Source organism: Homalodisca vitripennis, chromosome 5, assembly GCF_021130785.1.
Source record: "Homalodisca vitripennis isolate AUS2020 chromosome 5, UT_GWSS_2.1, whole genome shotgun sequence".
Lineage (NCBI taxonomy): Eukaryota > Metazoa > Arthropoda > Insecta > Hemiptera > Cicadellidae > Homalodisca > Homalodisca vitripennis.
In genome coordinates, this window is record NC_060211.1 from 118,335,988 (window position 1) to 118,357,020 (window position 21,033).

Below are 21,033 nucleotides of genomic sequence, written 5' to 3' on the forward strand. Positions count from 1 at the left end.
TACATAATAAATATTAGCCTCTGGAAGCTCAAGTTGTATATTTATATATTAGTATATTTAGCCAAATTAACGATTAGTTGCATCTACCACAGCTTGTCATGCAAGAGATAAAATATAATTTACAGATCTAATCCAGAGATTCTACAAAGATGATGACATAAGGGTATACAAAATACCTGCGAATCTTTTAATAGTGTGATCTGTTATAAGATACTAAAATCCAGCCTAACTTTAAAATTAACCTAGAAATGGGCATTTATGACACTACTGGAAAATATCATAAAATGGAAGATTTTACTATATTTGGAATTAATTCTTGTAACCAAAACTATAAAGATTTTAAAAATCCCTAAAATTCAAAGCGTTCCCAAATATTTTGTAAAATTATAAAACAATTTGATGTTACTTTCCTAGATATTGAGGAAAGGTACCTCAAAGTTGTACTTAATTTGTACAATATAGGACGTGGATTTCATGTAGGAATGTGATCCTCACCTACTTTATTATATTACATTTGCCAATATTGCCTTCCATTGCTCTTTAACTAAGTTTGCTCTATTGATTAGTTACAACTGTTGAAGTCAACAAACAAGTACATGCCATATTACGCAGGTAACATTTCTCTAAAGGAAACGCAATCAATACTATAACAACGGACTATAGTACAGAAAACGTTTTATAAACGTAAACCTACACCTTCACCGTAGCCTAAAGGCAATACAGCGGCTCTCTAACCGAGAGGTTAATACAAATTTACAAACGTTCTAAACTCATATGTACATTTGTATTAACCTTCTGAAGTGACATTTCATGTTTACGACGATGGCTTACTTGCAGAGTTTTTTATTTGGTATAGAATTTTCCAATACTAATTACAAAAAACCGTAATTGTATTTTTCGTTAAACGTCTGAACAGTATTATAGTTTTCGCAATTTTTAACATAAAAATATCTGAATATTTATCTCTTTATACAAGTTTAATTTAATTTTACTTAATTAATTACAACCAAAAATTAATTTACCTTCGCAATTAAGCAATTGTCCCCCGACGGGATGAAAGATAGTCTGAGATATTTGTTTTAGCGCGGGATCAAATTAAAGAAACCACCAAAACAATAAATATGCAATAAGGAAATGAGTTGGAAACGTGTACCCAATCGGGTGGCTGACGCCCTTTAAGGAAACCCGATATCTACCCGATGCAGTAAACGACGTCGTGAACACGTTAACCATCTAAAGCGCTCAGAAAAACAATATTGAAGTAATAAGACCTAATTATAATTGACCTAAGTGCAAAAGGACGTCATACAGCCAAAATTTCACATGCCATTTTCACACTGCTTTTTGAATGCTTCACAGTTGATATAAATATAAATTACTAAACGTTTGTGTGATCTCTTTGCATTTAATTATCACATACCCCAAACCAGGCCCAAAACACATTTCCCTTATACCAGAGGTATACTCCGGGAATTCATACCAATATATTAAACCGGATAAATCGTGGATTGTGCACAACCCTATTTAATAAATTTCATCATAAAATATGATGAAGCAAAGAGCAGAAAGTTTAAAGCCTTTTTAACTAACACTATTATTATGTTTATAAATAAAGCTTGCATCAAGAGCCAATATCAGGGAATTTTCGTAATTTTAAATAGGTCGTTTTGTTACACCTACAGAATTAAAAAAACAAGAGCTCCATTATGTAGAATGCAGAAACAGAATCAATCTTGTCAGGCGAACACGCTCGTAGCCTCACCCACTCTCATGTAGGTGAAACTAAAATCCATAATTTGGATTGTTGGACTAATCTCTACTCTACAAGTCCAAGTCTGAGCTCATTTTGTAACTGTTTAAGCTTCTTATCGTCAGATTACTTTGCAGATTACATTCAACTGACATTACGTTTTTAGAAACATGCACTGCTTTTTGGAGTAATAAATTAAACGAGACAACTATATTTATTCATAACATGTATTCTATTTGTATAAAATTAAAATAACATGATTTGTAACCCTGGCTTACTGAGTCTAAACTAATCACAAATTTACATTTTTACCCCACAACCGGTTATATTCATAGCTTTGGCTGTGTCGGTTACGAATTAAATCAAAGGTAATAGGTTAGGTTTAGAGGCCTCAAAGCACAATTTCCAGCACAATCCTATCGTCGTAAGCATTAACTGGGTGCGAACAGTTCACTACACCACATTAGTAAGATGTTTTCCTACAAAAATAAAGTAAAAAAGCATTGGCTTATTAAATTCCTATTTAAGATTCAAATTACGTTTTGGGGAGTTACGGAGTTATAAAAAACGACTCTTTCACAATTAGTTTGGGTATCCAAACAATAATAATAAATTGAAAATTATAACGCTTCTTATTACTAAAGTTTATTTGATTGAACTAAAATAATTAAATTTTCAAACAAATGTACATTAGAGTCGTCAGCCTCTATTAAAAAAAAGAGACAATAATATAAGGCAGATAAGTTTAGTATTTCTAAAGATTCCCATGGCCGCGATAGCAACGTATAATTTAGAGTTAATAACATGTTAGAATCAACTTTGCAATAACAGTTTACTCGTACTTAGATTATTTTGATTCTAACGGCAAGTACAAATACTTAATAGAACACTCATGAAATTGATGATGACAATTAATACATGAAACGATTGTCAGTGATTTGAAGAGTGATTAGATTATGTTCCGCGTCTTAAGAAAATTTGTAAATAGTCTTACACTTATATCTCATAGTTAAAGAAATAAGAGTAAGGATTGTTACAACTACTTATGGCCAGAAACTACATATCCAAGTATAATGGATTCTGATGTGGCTTAGAAGCTGTGAGCTTAATGGTCGGGCATGGAGGAAGAGTCTATGAGGGAAGAAAAAAACAGAGATCAGAGGTTTTCGTTTTTTTTTAAGGTATCGAAACAAACAAAAATTGACTTTAGGGGTACGTTTTACGGAATAAAGTAGAACGCATTGCTATAAACCACTTGCGATGCACCAAAATGTGTATTTTTTTCTGAATTCATAGGAATGAATTCATTTTTTCTCCGTTTGTGTGCTAGGAATAGCTTTTCAAGTGACTACTACAACTCATCTTTCCATATAGTATACAATACTGAAAAGAGAGGCTCTCTCTCTTTCTTAAAAGTAGGTTAAAGAGATTAACACAGAAAATATACCGCGGACCTGCAGTTAATGTGAACAATCAGAGAAAGCGGAAGAGGTAGTCCCCATTGTTGTTTGTGCTTTCCCACCGTTAACCTTTATACATAAATCATGCACCTCATTCACACTTTTTACAAGCGTTTATTATGTGCCTGCTCTCGCTTTAGTTTCAATTCAAATACTACTGCTAGCTAATTGGTGTCCTGGATAATGTTGTCCTTAGCGTACTGTAGAAGACCTAGAGTGCTATTTAATGTTGGAGAACTGTATTTAACTACAATAGATAACTTTTTAAGAGAAATTGTTTTAGCCATACATCACTAATGTGAATACATAACAGATTCCAACTGTTATTATTAGTTTATGTGCAGGGGACGGTGCCATTAAATTTAATTTAATTTAAATATTAGTTTTATCGATGCTGCCGTTTTAACTAGATATATTAATGCACTTTTTAATGCCATAAATATTTTCAACCGCAACAAATGTATCTTTTTTGAAAATGGTTGCAAAGTTATCTTCTACTCATTTTTGTGAAAGAAAAATGATTTTCAAGCGAAACCTTGAAATTTAAAGTTGTAAATAAAATACACATGGATGAGTATGCCATATTCGCTAATGGCTAAAACATATGAAAATAAATTCTGGCTTAACAAGAAGCGTAGGGGGCTGAATAGAGCGGAAACATCCTTCGTAACTGTCGTTATTTTTTTACCGACACATAACAAATGTGTATTAGGATTTTAAAATCATTTAATCACAAAATCAAGTTTGAATTAAAATGAATGATACTACAAAACTAGTTAATCAAAATTTGACAACCATAAAAATTTAAAGTAAATAATTAATTTTTATATTTCTTGGAGTTATAACGAATTAAAAAAAACGTATGCGGATATGTGCCATGAGTTGACATGCATGTTTATTTGAAAAATGCTGACGTATTAAGTTGTAGCAATTATTTAATATACAAGATAGTAGAACGCCACGACACGTGTCACATAGCAGAAATCCACAAATAGAATAAAATATTACAAGTGAACATCCCACTCCCACACCACCAGCTAAAAGAACAGTTTAATGAATTTCTGTTTCAAGTATTTAGCCCTTGTATTCATATGATCTTTTTCAACACTCTTAACATTTAATGTTAGCCGTGTTTGGTATCATTTTTATCGTTTTATTCAGCTAATTTCAAATATATCAAAATAATAATAGTATCGTACAAAACAATTAAAATTGATTGTTACTTGACTCTTAGTGAATGACATTGTCCTATTTCGTGCGCGGGCGAAGGGATCACAATAGAGCTGAGGCCGCAGGTACAAGACAAGGGGTCTTAGCTGACCGTTCATGGGCCCGCAGAACACAGGGTTTCCAAATTTCCAAATTTTCACTTCTCGGTGGAGTCTATGCGAGTAAAGTTGGACATATATACAAAGACTACGAGGGCTGCAGGTGGGAGGACCGATGTGACTAGGTGTCGTCAGAGATTCACTTCTCTACCCTATTCCAAGGCTGGTCCCACCTGGCGGCCCATAAAATGGGTTAGCTCGGTGGCAACTGACACCTCAGTCACGGACTTTGTTCTCCTTTTGGAGATTTTTATCATTATTTTTATATCTGTACTAAAGATATAGATTAATATTTTTGTCATAAATTTTTTTGCTTCTCATTAGTGAAATAAAATAGTCAACAGTAACACCGAATATAATAATAAGGTGGAAAAAAGATGATTACCACTTCTTTTATTCATCTACTCGTACTTTCGCTCCCACAAATTAATAGAAAGTGTTTATTACAATCTTTATTTATTCTTTTTGCAGTAGAGAAAAAGTCATTTTGTCAGTTTACTGAATGATATGCTTTAATGTTGCTTAGCCACGTTCAGCGGTTAGTCATGCAAAATTATAGCACTAATTATTTACTGTATAGAAATTAATTTCATGCACCTCTTGAGATTATTTATTGATATCTTGTTGGGTTTCATATCAGCGTATGCGTACTTTCAGTTTATTTATAAATAAATGCATTTAGTATGTAGTTTCCCGTCACATCATAGTTATCCATAAGATCAATGTAAAAATGTTCACTAACTCTCAGTAAAATCCCATGGAGTGACATCATCATCTAACAAATAAGGAAGTTTCTTTACTTCGACCTTATCTTCACGCACATCGAAAAATAGGAGACAGCACAAGTGAGATTATATATCAAGATGCAGGACCTATCCCATTCATTCGTCCATAGGCAGTACGCCTCATTCATTTCGTTCACCCAACAGTACAAAGGAAGGGTTTACTATTTATGAAAATAGAAGACATTTGACTTACAAAAAAATTTTATAAAATAAAGATGAATAAATAAAATTATTTTCATAATCTATATCCACTATACAACTAATGGAAAGGTTGTCTACATTTTAATTATAAATTACGATTCCAAATAACGACACGAAAACTATTGGCTGTTAAGTAGTTTGTGATGATAAATCTTTAGTAACTATAAAAGTGTACAAGTAATAAATATAAATAAAGGCAGTTTTTCGTTGAAGCGTTTCTCACATAAACCTTAACTGAATGTACAGTTTTGTAAAAGTTTTAAAACGAACTTAGTTAGTTTCTAATGTTATGTCTATGTTTATTTATAAACATGTTTACAAACACTTGTAAATTTCATATAGATTAATACACGTAAAAAGCCTTATTAATAGTCTAAAATTCCGAGCTATTATTATAAGCGAAGAGCTCCTATAATCTGAAACATGTACAGATCTCCCAGTGTGGTAAGAACTAGATGCTGGAAAGAAATAGGCTTCAAAGAGAAATCATTACAAGAGTTAGGCTCTGGAATTTAAAACGATTGGATTATCTAGTGATATACTCGCGTATCTCATTATTAAATTACAAAAGTGTAATAATTTCCTATTATTCCTACACATTTAAAATCCACAAATGAACTTTTCCAATTTCGTGGTTGCAGTTACATTATAGTTATAAAGTAGTTTTTGTCACAACAAAATTTACTTAATCTTTCGCGGCTACCATTATTGGCTTTACAGCATGGGTGCTCCCTCAACTGGCAAGTTGGGCGTTCGTGGCAATATAATTACATAATATTATTATGTTAGGTTTACTCTTAGATAAAACATTTGTAGGATACACACCAGTTTTGCCAAACTAACAACAAACAGTCTTTGATTGCTATATATGGCTTGAAAATTGTCGACGAACAGAAGTTCTTAGTTTTATTTCCAGTTAGAATTAGTCTAGCACAACGAACGTTCGAAGTCCAAGACAAATTTCTTCGCACATTCTGAGCCTTAAGAGGAAGCGTGCTACAAGCGGGGGTTGTTGCTACGTTTCGTTGTGTTTATTTTAACTTGGACCTGGAATGTGTAGGCACTGGAATGTTTATAACATGTACGTATTGCCTTTCCTAGCGTCCGATGGTCACGAAAACACACGGTAAAGGTTGCTGTTGCGATGTCAAGTCGATGTGGTTGTGGATGTTGGCATTAGATGTGGCAGGGCGTTGTCCGCTTCCATCACTAATTACCGACCACGCGCTCTCTTGCTCGATCCAGATATGGTTCCTGGAACTATTGAACTTTTTGTTCCTGCCACTGAGGTGGCACTTGGGAAATGTAGTACTAATGCCGTTGTGCATATCTTCAGGATCCATTTACTGTATACCATGGTAAAAAAGGTTCAGGTAAAATTTAAAGAATTTCAAACTAAAAGAGTCTACCATTACAAGATTTTTGAATAAGACAGGAGTGGTATTTTATTACAGCAAATAAAAAGATAGTTGGCTGCATTAATACAAATTTAAATTTAGAATTACCTGAATTCAGATTTTACTGGACAATTCATATTATGAATGGTTCATTCTGATATGATATGATTTAAAGTTTGAATGATTACCAAGGTGAGCACAGAATATATTACACATGCAATCCATAATTGGCACCCTCAGAATCTTCCTTTCCAGTCACGGAGCAGCCACACGGTATTGCCGTGATAATTGGAAATTGAACTGCTCTTGTACTGAAGAGCTTGGGGCATGCCCTTTTTACGCCTTACGAAGGCCTATGCTAGAGGTTTTTGAATCAGCAGATGGAATAAAGTTTTATAGGAACAGATAACATGAAATCGTTGGAAGTACCACGTTTGAATTCACAAGTCTGCACTGAATCCTCACAGGGATAATAACTGTAACTACACTTCACAAGAATTAAATTAGTCTGTATGAAGAGAGATAACACACGTCCGTGAGAACAACTAGAAAGCCGTTTGTATGACGATGCAGTTATGAGAGTTCCAGGTGGTCTCCTGTAGAGTGTAGAGCGATCACTTGTATCGTTAGCGGGCGAACTCTACCGGTTCCCAAGGAGACAAGAGGGATTACTTCGAAAGCCAGCCTAGCCCCGGTCGTTATTTGGCAAGAATGATTAATGTTTACAGTTGCACGGTAATTTGTTGAGATACCACACGACCCTCTGGAGATAATAAATCGCGAACTGGTACAGAACAAGACAGAGACAAATATAAAACACAAACCGGCTACTTATATTTTTCTCCAGTTGTAATCTGTGTTTAGGCTTTGATTTGGGATTCACTGGAAATCTATACAAGGAAACTCGTCGTGATATTCACTATTACGTCACTTCTTGCTTTGCTTTCTAAAAATAAACATAGTAGTTTCTGGTTTACCAGCCACAAATTAATGTGGATTTTAGTCATTGTCCGGAAGAAACCCAAGGTAACGTATTTGTGTTAACGGGAGCGCCAAACATGTCATAGTTAAGAGGTATCAATTGTTTGTTGCTTCTAGCTTGTGCAAGCGTATCTTTTAAGTGGTCGTTGTCGCTTATGCGTTGACGAATTTCGTTAGAAAAAGTACCTTCGGAATTGTTATAAAAAATTTTTTTTAATTGGTACCTTGTAAATGTTTTATAACTGATGTCATACAGCTGACGCCAACCAAACGACAAAATGTTTGCTAATATTAAAGCAAATAACACAATTAGTTTATGAAATTCCCTTTTTCTATTCAAACATATGTGCCAAATTTGGTTTCTTTAGCTTAACTATTCTTAGAGATAATAATTTTTATAAAAAATACAAAATGGTGGCTAGCGGCTAAACAAGACATTCATTGACCTATGTTTATACGACACTTTTTGTTTGAAATGGTGAATACTATTACCCACAGAAGTTTGTGATAGATACCCTTTTGTGAACATCCCGTATAGACACAATAATAATATTTTTTAAGTTTCAAATTCACTTAACAAAGATCTACATAAGATTATATTAATAAAATTTTTTGCTGCAACTCTTTATTAATATACATTATGTATTTGTAACTAGAGTCAAAGGTAGATCGAAGCACAACGCAAGCATTTTCCGGTATCGGTACTGGTATCGTCTAGATTGATCCTTATTATCAGCACATAAGCCAGCCTCAACTTCACAATGTTACATATCTTTATTCAATACTGACTGTATGCGACTGAAGGTGGAGAATTTAAATAATGAATACTTAGCATTCTACCATTCACTTAACTTAGTGTTTCCCAAAATGTGCGCCGCGGCGCCCTGGGACCCCTCAAAATCATGCCAGAAGCGCCGCGGTTGAGCGACAGTGATTAAAAAAATATATCATGTAAAAATTTAAAATAGATATTTATTTTGTCTTCACGCTAGACTAGATTTATAATGACATATCGAATGATTTTACTATCAATAATATACCTACAGCTCCATAAATTAATAAAAATTACTATTATATTAAAATATTAAAACTGTTAAGAATAAAAAAAGTCATCGCATGAATAGCGTTCTTGTGGAGAGGCTCACAGGCGTCGCTATTTCCTGGAACGTGTTGCCTTGACGCTACATATCTCTCCACCCTGGCAGGCCAATAAGCATGACACAGAATGCAAAATGAGTTGTAATATGTAGGCTACTGATAGTGGCAATTCAATAGCAAGTCAAAAAGGGGGCTTCAAATTGCTTGATCCATAGAGAAGCAATTTGGTTAGGCAAAATCAAATTGTGTTGTGCAGCCGCTAAACATTTCATTAAGGAACTGCACGATATATACTTAACATTGTTATTGGTGCAATAAACTACATTAAACGCTCCCAAAAATTAAAGTATTTAAATACATGTACATGGGCATAGGATTTGAACGCTAATGTTTTATTCTACGTAGTTCTTGTCTGTTGTCTCTTGGTAGTCCCCTTTCTAGGATTGTTTTACTTGCTTAACAGGACGAGAAAAACTATGTCATTGATACTAAATGTATTAATAAGAACGTTCTGTTGAAAATAGATTTTTTTAATACATTGTTTGAAGAGTTGAACATACTAAGTAAGTAATAAAAAAAAGAACAGAAATGTCTTAAACCTGTCAGCATTCTCAGCTGTGGCAGACATCAAATCGAAATACAGACCAAATTAAAAAAGAAGTGTGTGTTGCAATTTGGAACATGAGTCCATATTCTGATACACTAATTAAAGGAGAAACTCTCATTCGCATAGACTTTTAGCAAATATGTCTGATTGACTTTTGAAACCTTTTTTTTTTTTTTTTTTTTTATAATAATAATAATTTATTTCCAAATAAATACATACATTACATACTTCTTTGTACAAATACAGGATAATAAAAACCATAATAATACACTTAGGTAACAAAATACATTTGCCATTACCACAATAATTGAAATCTAAAAGTATCTTAAACTAAGTGCCAAGCCTAACTTTACATCCTTAAAGCTTAACGCATTCATTCCAACATGAATAAAAGTACATACACTCTTCACATTCATACATGCACAACAAATATAAAGTACGATATTACTGTGAAATTCATGGATTGACACATTTAAATATAACAAAATTAAATCAGAATGTTGGGTCATGTATTGTACAAAATATATTGGATATTCATTATTATTTATTTTGAACTAGAGTACTCCAAGGCAGTGCCTGTTTGGAGGTACTTTCACCACTAGAAATCCTATAATATTATGGCAAAACAAAGTATAAATATATATATATATATATATATATATATATATATATATATATTATAATTTTCCAAACTTTAACATACTGATATTTCAAAAGAAAATTTATCGTTCAAGTGCAATTTTGTATAAGCCCTTCAATACCAGGAAATGTCTTTGTTTTCAAAGTTAATTTATATTTTTTGACGTTATTTAAATTTGTAAATATTGTTAAAATTGAATTGTATGGCAAAAGGTTTTCATGCGTTTCTATGCAATCATAATAGGATAGTACACTAGTAGTTATGAAAGGAATGTTCTATTGAACTATATTAAACATCTTATCTTCAATATTTTCAACAGTAAACAACCATATTCTAACTTTATTAGCAAAAAAGGTTGCTGTTTTTAAATTTTGAATTTCAGTTGGCAATTTATTAAACATTCTTGGTGCTAAAAAGTAATATGTTTTTGTGAAGTATGTATTGGAAGGTTTGGGTACAGTAAAACTAGCTGCATTTCTTAGTTTAGACTTAAAAGCCTTATCAGTTATGCAGCATCTGCTACGAATGAAAAATATTTTTAAAACTTTATATACGAACATATATTGCAGGGGTAAAATTTTCAAATTGCAAAAAATTGGGAAAGATTTTTCATTTTTAAGCTTTTTTTCTATTATTCGTATAAAATGTTTTTGAATCATGTAGATTGGTTTGATATTTGAACGATAAGTCCCTCCCCAGCAAATTATTCCATAATCCAATCGACTATGCACTAGTGAAAAATATAGAACCCGTAATAATTCTTTACTGCATATATTTCGTAAAAAATAAAATAACCTTAAAGTACTATTTATTTTTGATTTCAAATTCATGATATGATTCTTAAATTTTAGTTCCCTGTCCAATACTACTCCCAAGTATTTTATATTGTCCACAGGTTTTACTTCAGCACAGACAGTAGAACACTGCCCGCCTCCACTGATACAATCAATGCATTTATAAAAAATTTTATTTTCAAAAATAACCTCTCGTCTTAAACTAAAATTCATAAATCTAGTTTTAGCAGAGCTAAGTACCATGTTGTTTTTTGAAAACCACCATTGAAGCGCTTCTAAGTCTGAATTCATTTTTAGTTCTATTTCATTCCAATTCCGTTCAACATAGCAAAGTGCTGTATCGTCGGCGAATGATGTTACTTTCCCATTAAATTTTGCACAGCATAGATCGTTAATATAAATTAGAAAAAGTATTGCTCCCAAAACAGATCCTTGTGGAACACCATATTTTATTACTCCCATATTACTCAAAATCCCATTTATTCTTACATACTGAGATCGATTCAGCAAGTAACTTTTAAACCATCTGTACACAACACCTCTTACACCACAATTGTACATCTTATGTAGCAATATTCTGTGATCAACCGTATCAAAAGCCTTTTGAATATCTAAAAATATACCACTCACTCGCATTCCATCATTCATTCCATTTGATACCCTATCCATAAAATCTAGTAATGCAGTTTCCGTATTCATTCCCTGTCTAAAACCAAATTGATTTGTACTAAAGAATTTTACTTTCTCTAAAAATAGTATTAATCTTTTCTTCATTATTTTTTCATAAATTTTTTAAAAGGAAGAAAGCAAAGAGATGGGTCTGTAGTTATTACAAGCCAGGTTCGAGCTGCTTTTATGAATTGGAATCACCACAGCCTCCTTCAACTTTCCAGGGAAAACCCCTGTCTCAAAACTCAAATTGATAACATACGTCAGGACAGGAGCAATTTTTTGATAATATTTTTTAATAATATGTGAATTAATACCATCAACTCCAGGAGAAGTCCCATTCTTTAATGAGTTCACCGCTTCCCTAACATCTGTCTCTAGTACTGGGGCCATATACATTGATTTTAAAACTGGCCTTTCGATAAAATACTCTTTGTAATTTAGAGTGGATAAAATATCTGATTTGTTTTTATTTACACTTAGTTTTTCAGCCACAGAAAGAAAATAATTATTAAATTCATTAGCTACTACACGAGGCTCATTTACATGCCTGCCATCAATTTCTAATGTTACTATAGAATCTCTACTGGGTTTCTGGTTTGTTATTTTCTTAACAATTTTCCAAGTTTTTTTTGAGTTTCCTTTATGTCTGCTAAACAATGATTCATAATATTTATTCTTTAGGTTGCGAATATCGGTCTGAAGTTTATTTCTAATTTCTATAAATTGCGATTTCAATAAAGTATTGTTTGGTTGTTTTTTCACTTTTTTCACTAACAAGTTTTTCATCTTTATACGTTTACAAATAATATCATTCATCCATGGTTTTAATTTATTTATACTGCAATTTTTATAATGTACTTCTTTCCTACTTTCATTTATTAAATAAGAAAATTTGTTAAAAAACATATCAAAAGCACTATTAGCATTACGTTCTAGTAACACACCATTCCAGTCCACATTATCAAGTAAATTGTTGAGTTGGTCATGGTTGATGCGATAAGGGCATTGACTATTTCTAAATTTAACCGAATCAGCTGACGCAATCCCCCAACCTGGCCTCCAGAACCAAACAGCTGTTAAACAATGATCCGTTATCTGACAATCAATTTTAAACGAATATTACGAACTGTGATTTTTTATTGGATATGATCTGCCTAGCTAAACTATATTTTTTAAGAATCACTCGTCGAATTATTAAAACAGTCTATACTTACTTACTTTCCTCTATAGCTACTACTTTTACAAATCAAAGTCTAACAATAATTACAATAGTGTTCTCCTTCAAAAATATATATTGTGAACAGTACATAATTTAGTAAAAAAACTGATTTTAATTGATATTGTGATTATGGCTAATTTACAAAGACATACAAGAAAGTATTTTACCAATGTGATTGAATTATTATATGAATTATAAGGTCACAATACTTTATTGTTACTCTTCACCGACTCTATTGAGATAAGCTGAGGGGTTGGGGCGTCGTGGAAAGTAGTACATACCTAAAGGGAGCCTTGAGTCCAAAGAGTTTAGGTAATACTGCCTTAACTAATGTAAAGATGTCAATTGATCAAAGGGCGGTGGGTAGCCCAGTGGCCCGGTTTCCACATGCGGGGGCCGTTACCCATTGTGAATTGTGGCACAGGCCTCAGGCTTCTGTAATGCTCGTAATCATTTATAACAGCCAACCATCACAATCTGTTAATCAGCTGACTGTCACGAGCGAGTAGCGGCCACGACCGCCCCCGTTAGTCCCTCCCTACTTCATCAGCACATGTGACAGTATTTGTTAATATATTAGAGTTTTAGTGATCCTTGCTATGGATATGTCTCAAGAATATCAACCATCACAATCCGTTAATCAGCTGACTGTCACGAGCAAGTAGAGGAAACGACCGCCCCTGTTAGTCCCTCCCTACTTCATCAGCACATGTGACAGTATTTGGTAATATATTAGAGTTTTAGTGATTCTTGCTATGGATATGTCTCAAGAATATCAACCATCACAATCCGTTAATCAGCTGACTGTCACGAGGGAGTAGCGGCCACGACCGCCCCCGTTAGTCCCTCCCTACTTCATCAGCACATGTGACAGTATTTGGTAATATATTAGAGTTTTAGTGATCCTTGCTACGGATATGTCTCAAGAATATCAACCATCACAACCCGTTAATCAGCTGACTGTCAAGAGCAAGTAGCGGCCACGACCGCCCCCGTTAGTCCCTCCCTACTTCATCAGCACATGTGACAGTATTTGGTAATATATTAGAGTTTTAGTGATCCTTGCTATGGATATGTCTCAAGAATACCAACCATCACAATCCGTTAATCAGCTGACTGTCACGGGCGGGTAGCGGGCACGACCGCCCCCGTTAGTCCCTCCCTACTTCATCAGCACATGTGACAGTATTTGGTAATATATTAGAGTTTTAGTGATCCTTGCTATGGATATGTCTCAAGAATACCAACCATCACAATCCGTTAATCAGCTGACTGTCACGGGCGGGTAGCGGCCACGACCGCCCCCGTTAGTCCCTCCCTACTTCATCAGCACATGTGACAGTATTTGGTGATATATTATTTTTAGTGATCCTTTTGTGTATGATCACAACAGAACAGGAGGGAAAAAGTCGTCTAAGATTTCCGAATTATATTTTTCGCATGAGAGTTCCATTTAAAATTCTTTGGAGAATTAACCGTATTGGTAGAATGGATTGAGAATTAACACTTGCCTTTCTCACTTTTACTCTTTTTTGTATATACTTCCTCAGGTTTGACAGAGACTTCATTTCAGAAGAGCAAATATTTGTTCAACCACGACCAACTTTCTACGGTGAAAGCAATGTGTGCATAGTCAAAAGAAGAGACTCTGTAATGTGGGAAAGTGTCATATACACCACGAAGAGCTGTGACAGATCGGTAATAACCGACCATTTGATTTACCTTGTTTGTAAAAGTATTCCTAAGAGGGAAAGTAAGCAATATTTCTCTCTTTTGAGTCTCAAAAACAAAAAACATATAGTGCATTGAAAGTTAACGAGAAGCAAAAGAAAATAATGCGAATCGTATTTTTAAACTGGGGTATTTTAAAATCTGATATTTCTGATGTTACTGTAAAGGGATTAACCCATACAAATCCAAACCGCCGGTAACTTTCTGGAGCTCCTTCAGTCCCAATACTGGAACTGAGGGTACACGTGTTAAGAAGAATTCAAATAAAGTTACTGTTTACTTGACTGTAAGAACTATTACAATATTTCTCATAACTACGTAAGAATTTTTCAGATAAATCTCTAGGAACTGTCTAAATCTATTAAGCACTTCTTAATAAAATTAAGTTAAAATGAGAGGAAATTCTCATTAGGAATAATAAGAGTAAGTTTTATTAAGAAAATAGCACTCAAAGTGGAGAATTCTGTCATTCTAGTGATTAGAGTTAACGATTAAACATTCTAGTGATAACTGAAAATATTTAGCACCATTACTGACTGAGCCTTAACAAAGCTTATTGCTCGAGTGACTGTAACAATTTCATTTCTGTCTCTGTTCGCAAGATATATCGAGAACAAACTGATCTATATACTTGAAATTTTGCAAATACCTTCATTTTTGTATAAGCAAGACAGAGTTCAATGATGGTTTGTCACTGCAAGGGATTTTACTGAGCGTTAGCGAACACTTTACATTGGCCTTATGGGCAACTATGATGTGAGTGAGAAAAGCGCAGGATAAATAAACTTGTAAATAGAATGTGAAAAATAATATTATAAAATGTGACACATACAGTAAAAAATGTAACATAACTACCCCAACACATATGCCATCACTTGATGAGTTGGTGTTTGGGTTTTTATTGATTAAATACTTTTAATAAACGCAGTTTACTAAAATATGTATACAAATATGAATGTATCATGTGGCAAGAAATCTAGAGGTACATTTCGTATGTTTTTATACGGTACATAGAAAAGCAAGATATCTAAGGTGGTACGTGTTCATCCATGGGATTTAGCTTAACGTAACTGAATCAACTGAGCCAACTGAGCTGAACTCAGTAAGCCGGCACAATATCTTTTGTCTGTCAGTGGTTGGAAACACTTCTTTTCTGCATGATTGTCTGTCTGCCTTTAAATTTCACATGCAATATCACCGTGGCCTGTTACTCGATGCTTGGTGTAGTATGCTCCTATCTTGTTTATAGAGTATATAGGATGATAGCATAGCGCAATGAGAAATAACTACGATTTCTAAATTTAAGCTTCTGTACCAGCAGCCTGTAATACTTAAATAGCGGGCTAAGTAAATAAAGGCTACTTACTCGTACGTTACTGCTATGGTAAGCTAGACTGCCACAGTAATGACATTCACAGAACCACCTCAACAGTATACCATGCATTTGTATGGACATTCTTGTTATCCTTTAGCTTCCAGCGAGCCTAATGCGAGTCCTTTGAAATTCAACCAATATTAAAATCACAACACGAGTCAAGTGCAATACGTTTCGAGATAACACGGATTTCTTGCATCCCGATTCATCGATTGCCATTTATTTATCTTATATTGATTATCCATTTCTTAACCGGACACTGCCTACAATTTTATTGATGTCCACTTATGATTTAATTTGACTATGTTCGCTTGATATTACTGTATTTAATACTAATTTTCTCAATACCACATTAGAACAAATATATTTTATCACCTTCTCCTTACCGTAGTGTACCAACATACGGAGGGCAATGTCATAATCTGTTATGCTTATGCAGATAACACTTTATTTACATCTGTAAAAATAAGTAAAATGAACTGGAAAAATGTTTAATGAATTAAATGTGTGCTGAGTACTTAGATGTCACAAGGGGTTCTTACCTGGAGAGGGTGGAGTGTTTGTCATCTCCTCGCTTGACGTGACCGTTGGCCCATCCGCGAGGGGTTCCATCTGCAACAATACCGTCTGGATTATGGTAGGGTCAGTATTTGGAAACAACATTTTACATCTTCTAGTGACAATGAAGTAAACATTGTAAAATGGTGATGTGGTATTGCATGGTATATCTCTTGCACACTTTGAAGAGATGGTGTACTAGGAAATGAAAAATAAGTCATGAATTGTCATGCCCATAATTATTATGAACGCGAAATCCTTAGAAACTTACAGCTTACTCAAAAACTACTAAGAACATATTATTAGTGTGATAAAGTTAGCAATACACATTTCAGTGGCCAGCTCACTGAAGAGCCTGTAGTATAACTTAGCTGATGCGTTGAGAAGCCTCACATGCGTCCTGCCACCAGCAGACGTAAACTCTACCTAAACAAACCTCGCTATCCTCCAATCTGGGAAGCAACTCTATGATAGTCCTCAGGTAATATTATTCGTGAGGTGTTTTATGGGAGGTACTGAGCCTGTAATGGAAAGAAGTGTCGATAGCATCGAATATACCATCAATCAAAGCAGTCACGCATGCGTCGAGAAACGAATCTAAAAAGAATGAGGAATGGGATAGATCGTCGTTAAGACTGGAACAGCGATAATTGTGGAATAGGGTGTGCAGCCGGTTAGCCTTGGCGGGTAGCAAGGGGGTATCCATCACCGGCCATTGTTCTAGGATGAATCCAATTATTAGCTATGTGCCTGGGATCACCAATAATGCGTGGGTCAATGGCTCACTCGTCAATGGCACTGACCTTCCTCTTTCATACTTTCACGTAATTGGGTGGAAAACAGGAATCTTTATGCTTACAAAGTACGAGTATTCAGCTGGTAATAAACTACGTAAGGGCTAGCTACGTAATCAACGGACGTTTACAGTACTAGAGAGAGAGAGTATAACACTTAAACAACTTAAATTTAACTAACATTATTTGTAATATTCTATAAAATAAACTTTGATAGATTTCTTCCCCTTAAGCTATTTTTAAATGGTGTGGCAGCCTACTTCATCATTGTTGCACCAAACAATTGGCAAAGTAGAAAACTATTTACCTAGTACTCGTAAAAAATAGTGAATTTTATAGTTTATGATAAAGCAGTTTATCTTACCCAGTTACTCGTTTAACATACATAATTTATTTATTTTTTGAATTAAGTAAAGTTAAGTCATAGTACGCATGCACTGGCTCCTACACTTCGCTTATATTCTTTCTGGCACAGCTACTCTTGTAAATTATCAACCAGAAAACATTAATAACGTTAACAGCAGATATTTTGATATATTTTTTAAAAAATTTTGATGACGTTACAGTTATAATAGTCAATGAAATAATGACACTTTACATTTTAATAACATTCCTGTTTCACAAGTATTGTGAAGCTAATTTTATGAATCGACCCAGAGCTTCTGCTTCAGTAGATCTAGAACGATATGACGGGATATCAACTAAGTATCCTGGTGATTATCTAGCCCACGGCGATTGTATTTGTACGCTTCACACGGAAGCGAGCTTCTCTCTCACAGAAAATGTACATGTTTCATGTGTTCAAAACTATATACCGCAATCCATCCACAAGTCGGTCCTATGGCTAGCGTCTCTCCATATCTGTTTGTACTATTAAAAAACATTAAATTTATAAAAAATGAGATGACTTTTACAAATCTATAACATTTGTGTAAACTTATATATCATTCGTTTATACAACACATTTTGTTCATAGATCTATCATAGGACAGAATATCTTATAGGATGAATAAGAAACAGATTTATACAGTCTTGAAAAATAGCTGTTCTATTTAAATTCGTATTGGTGGTTTCTTTATTTTGATCTGCATTATATTATAGCCAGACAAGGGTTAGTATTGCCCCAACCTCAAATAAAGAAATATTTCACTTCATTTAACCTCAGTCACTAAAGGAAATGTTTACATGATGAATGATTGAAGAGAACGTTGTGGATATGTCGAACGTTGAAACATGGCAATGGTTCAAGGAAAGTGCTCAAACTGACCTACTTGCCACAGTACAATCCGTACCTGCGCTGTTATAGTAATAGTAACTCTCAAATCTGAATTGTAAAGCAGAAATGTTAGTACTGCAATAACCTCAATCACAAGAACAAAAATGTAAACATGATAACTGATTGAAAAGAACGTTGTGGATATGTCAAACGCCGAAACATGGCAATGGCTCAAGGAAAGTGCTCAAACTGACCCACTTGTTACAGTACAATCCGTACCTGCGCTGTTATAGTAATAGTAACTCTCAAATCTGAATTGTAAAGCAGAAATGTTAGTACTGCAATAACCTCAATCACAAGAACAAATGTAAACATGATAACTGATTGAAAAGAACGTTGTGGATATGTCAAACGCCGAAACATGGCAATGGCTCAAGGAAAGTGCTCAAACTGACCCACTTGTTACAGTACAATCCGTACCTGCGCTGTTATACTAATAGTAACTCTCAAATCTGAATTGTAAAGCAGAAGTGTTAGTGCTGCCGTTACATTCCCAGTTGTATTAACCCTATTACCTCTACCATACTTCTTCTTCCTTCTTCCTCTCATTTATCAGTATTCTTAACGTTGGAACTGTATATTTCTGGAGCAGTAGACATTAATACTGACAATACAGTCAGTTAACTTATTCAAAACATTGACATTAAAACTGTAAATGATAAGCATACGAATTATTAATAAGTATATGAATTAACAAAGAAATTATAATTGTTGCTGTATATTTAGTTAGATTTATAGAAAAAATTATCAACTTTCCAGAGGAGATTGTAACAAAGTCATCGCTCTAAAACTGCAGAACACGATAAGCCAGCAGCAGGTCTGCTAAGCGAAGGTCAACATCGCGGCAAGTGAATGGACAGGAGCAATCTGGCCGGGGCACGACTTCCCAAACTGAGGGAAGGACAGATAGACAGACAGACAGACATGTATGAAATTAGCGGAGTGCTCGAGATAGCGTGTAGCTCGGATAGCTGGGGGAGAGCGTGCTCGCAGCCGACAAAACTGACCTATCACATCACGGCTCTTAGATACGGCAAGACATCACTGAATGACGAGGTCATTTACTGTCCTTCGAGCTATAGCAAAAGTAAGCTTTAATTAGTCTTCTTTACAATTATAATGGTAAATTCAAAATTCAAAACTGATCAAATACTGTACGATATAGTTACCATTCGCCTATATTAGAACAAATGTACGGAGTGGTTATATGAATATAAATAAATGAGAGTAGTTAAATTTGAGGAAGGAAAAGTCATGATTGTATATAAACGAATGACAATTAGTTGTAAATTATCAGACTACGATTAGCTTTGATTACTTGTAAAGTATTTTTTTGGTCGTCATGTAGAAGGTTTCAAGAAATGTATTGAAATGTTTTCCCATAAGAAAATGTTAAATTTCATTCACTTTACGCCCTTACTTTAGTCGTAGAATAGTGGAGATGTGTTATTTTAAAGCTACAATTAAAGCATGAAAGGCTTTTAGTTTTTTTATATTTTTGTAGGATATTCAGAAAAAACAAACTTTGTTGTACGTCATTGTTTAAATATTCAAAAAATATACACTTCATAAAAATAACTAAAAACTATCTCCCATGATGTAACGACCAAACCTAAGGGCGTAAAACATCGTATTCTTATTGGGAAAAACTCAAGGTAATTTTATTACAGCCGGCTCGAACTAGTCTAAAAGTTAGTTGAGGCAGCTTTTATAAAAAGAACTACTCTTCTATCGAAATACGTTATATATTGCTTTTTTTAGAGTGCTAAAACAGTTGATATCAGTCACTTACGAGTACCCGCTTTGTTCAGATTACATACGAAGTTTATCAGCAGGGAGTATTACTTTCTAACTAGTAGAACATGTACAATTATGCATGAAATTAGTTTTCCCATGCATAATATTCCATATCGGGTTACATTGTGTCGAGCGGAAGAAGCAAACAAGAAGCGACAATGGCGGCTCGACCCGACCTTCACTTTCATGTCTCATTATTTACAGTGGTTCTGTATGATATAATAAACGTCATACGATATCACCATAAGGGCTGAAGGATGGTAGTTTTTGCCAGCCGGTGAATTATGAAGACATTCCGAGAACAGGATGGCAGGATCGTCTAGATACCGTAGAAAAAGAAGGCTGCTCCCGGACAGTCTTGTAATAATTTGTAGTGTTTTCTGCAGGGTTATAGTAGTCTAGGTGCGCAGTCCGACGCGCTCTAGTCAGGATGTCGGCGCTCTTAACAAATCTTCCTTCAAGGTTAGGTCACAATGGCGTATTACATTCCATTACAAAACTATGGTAATTAAAACATAATGTTTCACTGGCCTAATGGGTAAGGCACTTTATGTAAAACTAGACATATTT

The 21,033-nt window shown here is 34.3% G+C and overlaps 1 protein-coding gene across 1 annotated transcript in view; it reads right to left on the reverse strand.

The window, feature by feature from the left end:
- The window catches only part of LOC124362808 (calpain-1 catalytic subunit-like), a 211,553-nt gene that overhangs the window by 112,466 nt on the left and 78,054 nt on the right, over positions 1-21,033 (reverse strand). The window contains exon 2 of the mRNA XM_046817635.1: positions 16,581-16,650. Coding sequence (XP_046673591.1) covers positions 16,581-16,650 — 70 coding nt within the window. The remainder of the gene's footprint in view (positions 1-16,580; positions 16,651-21,033) is intronic.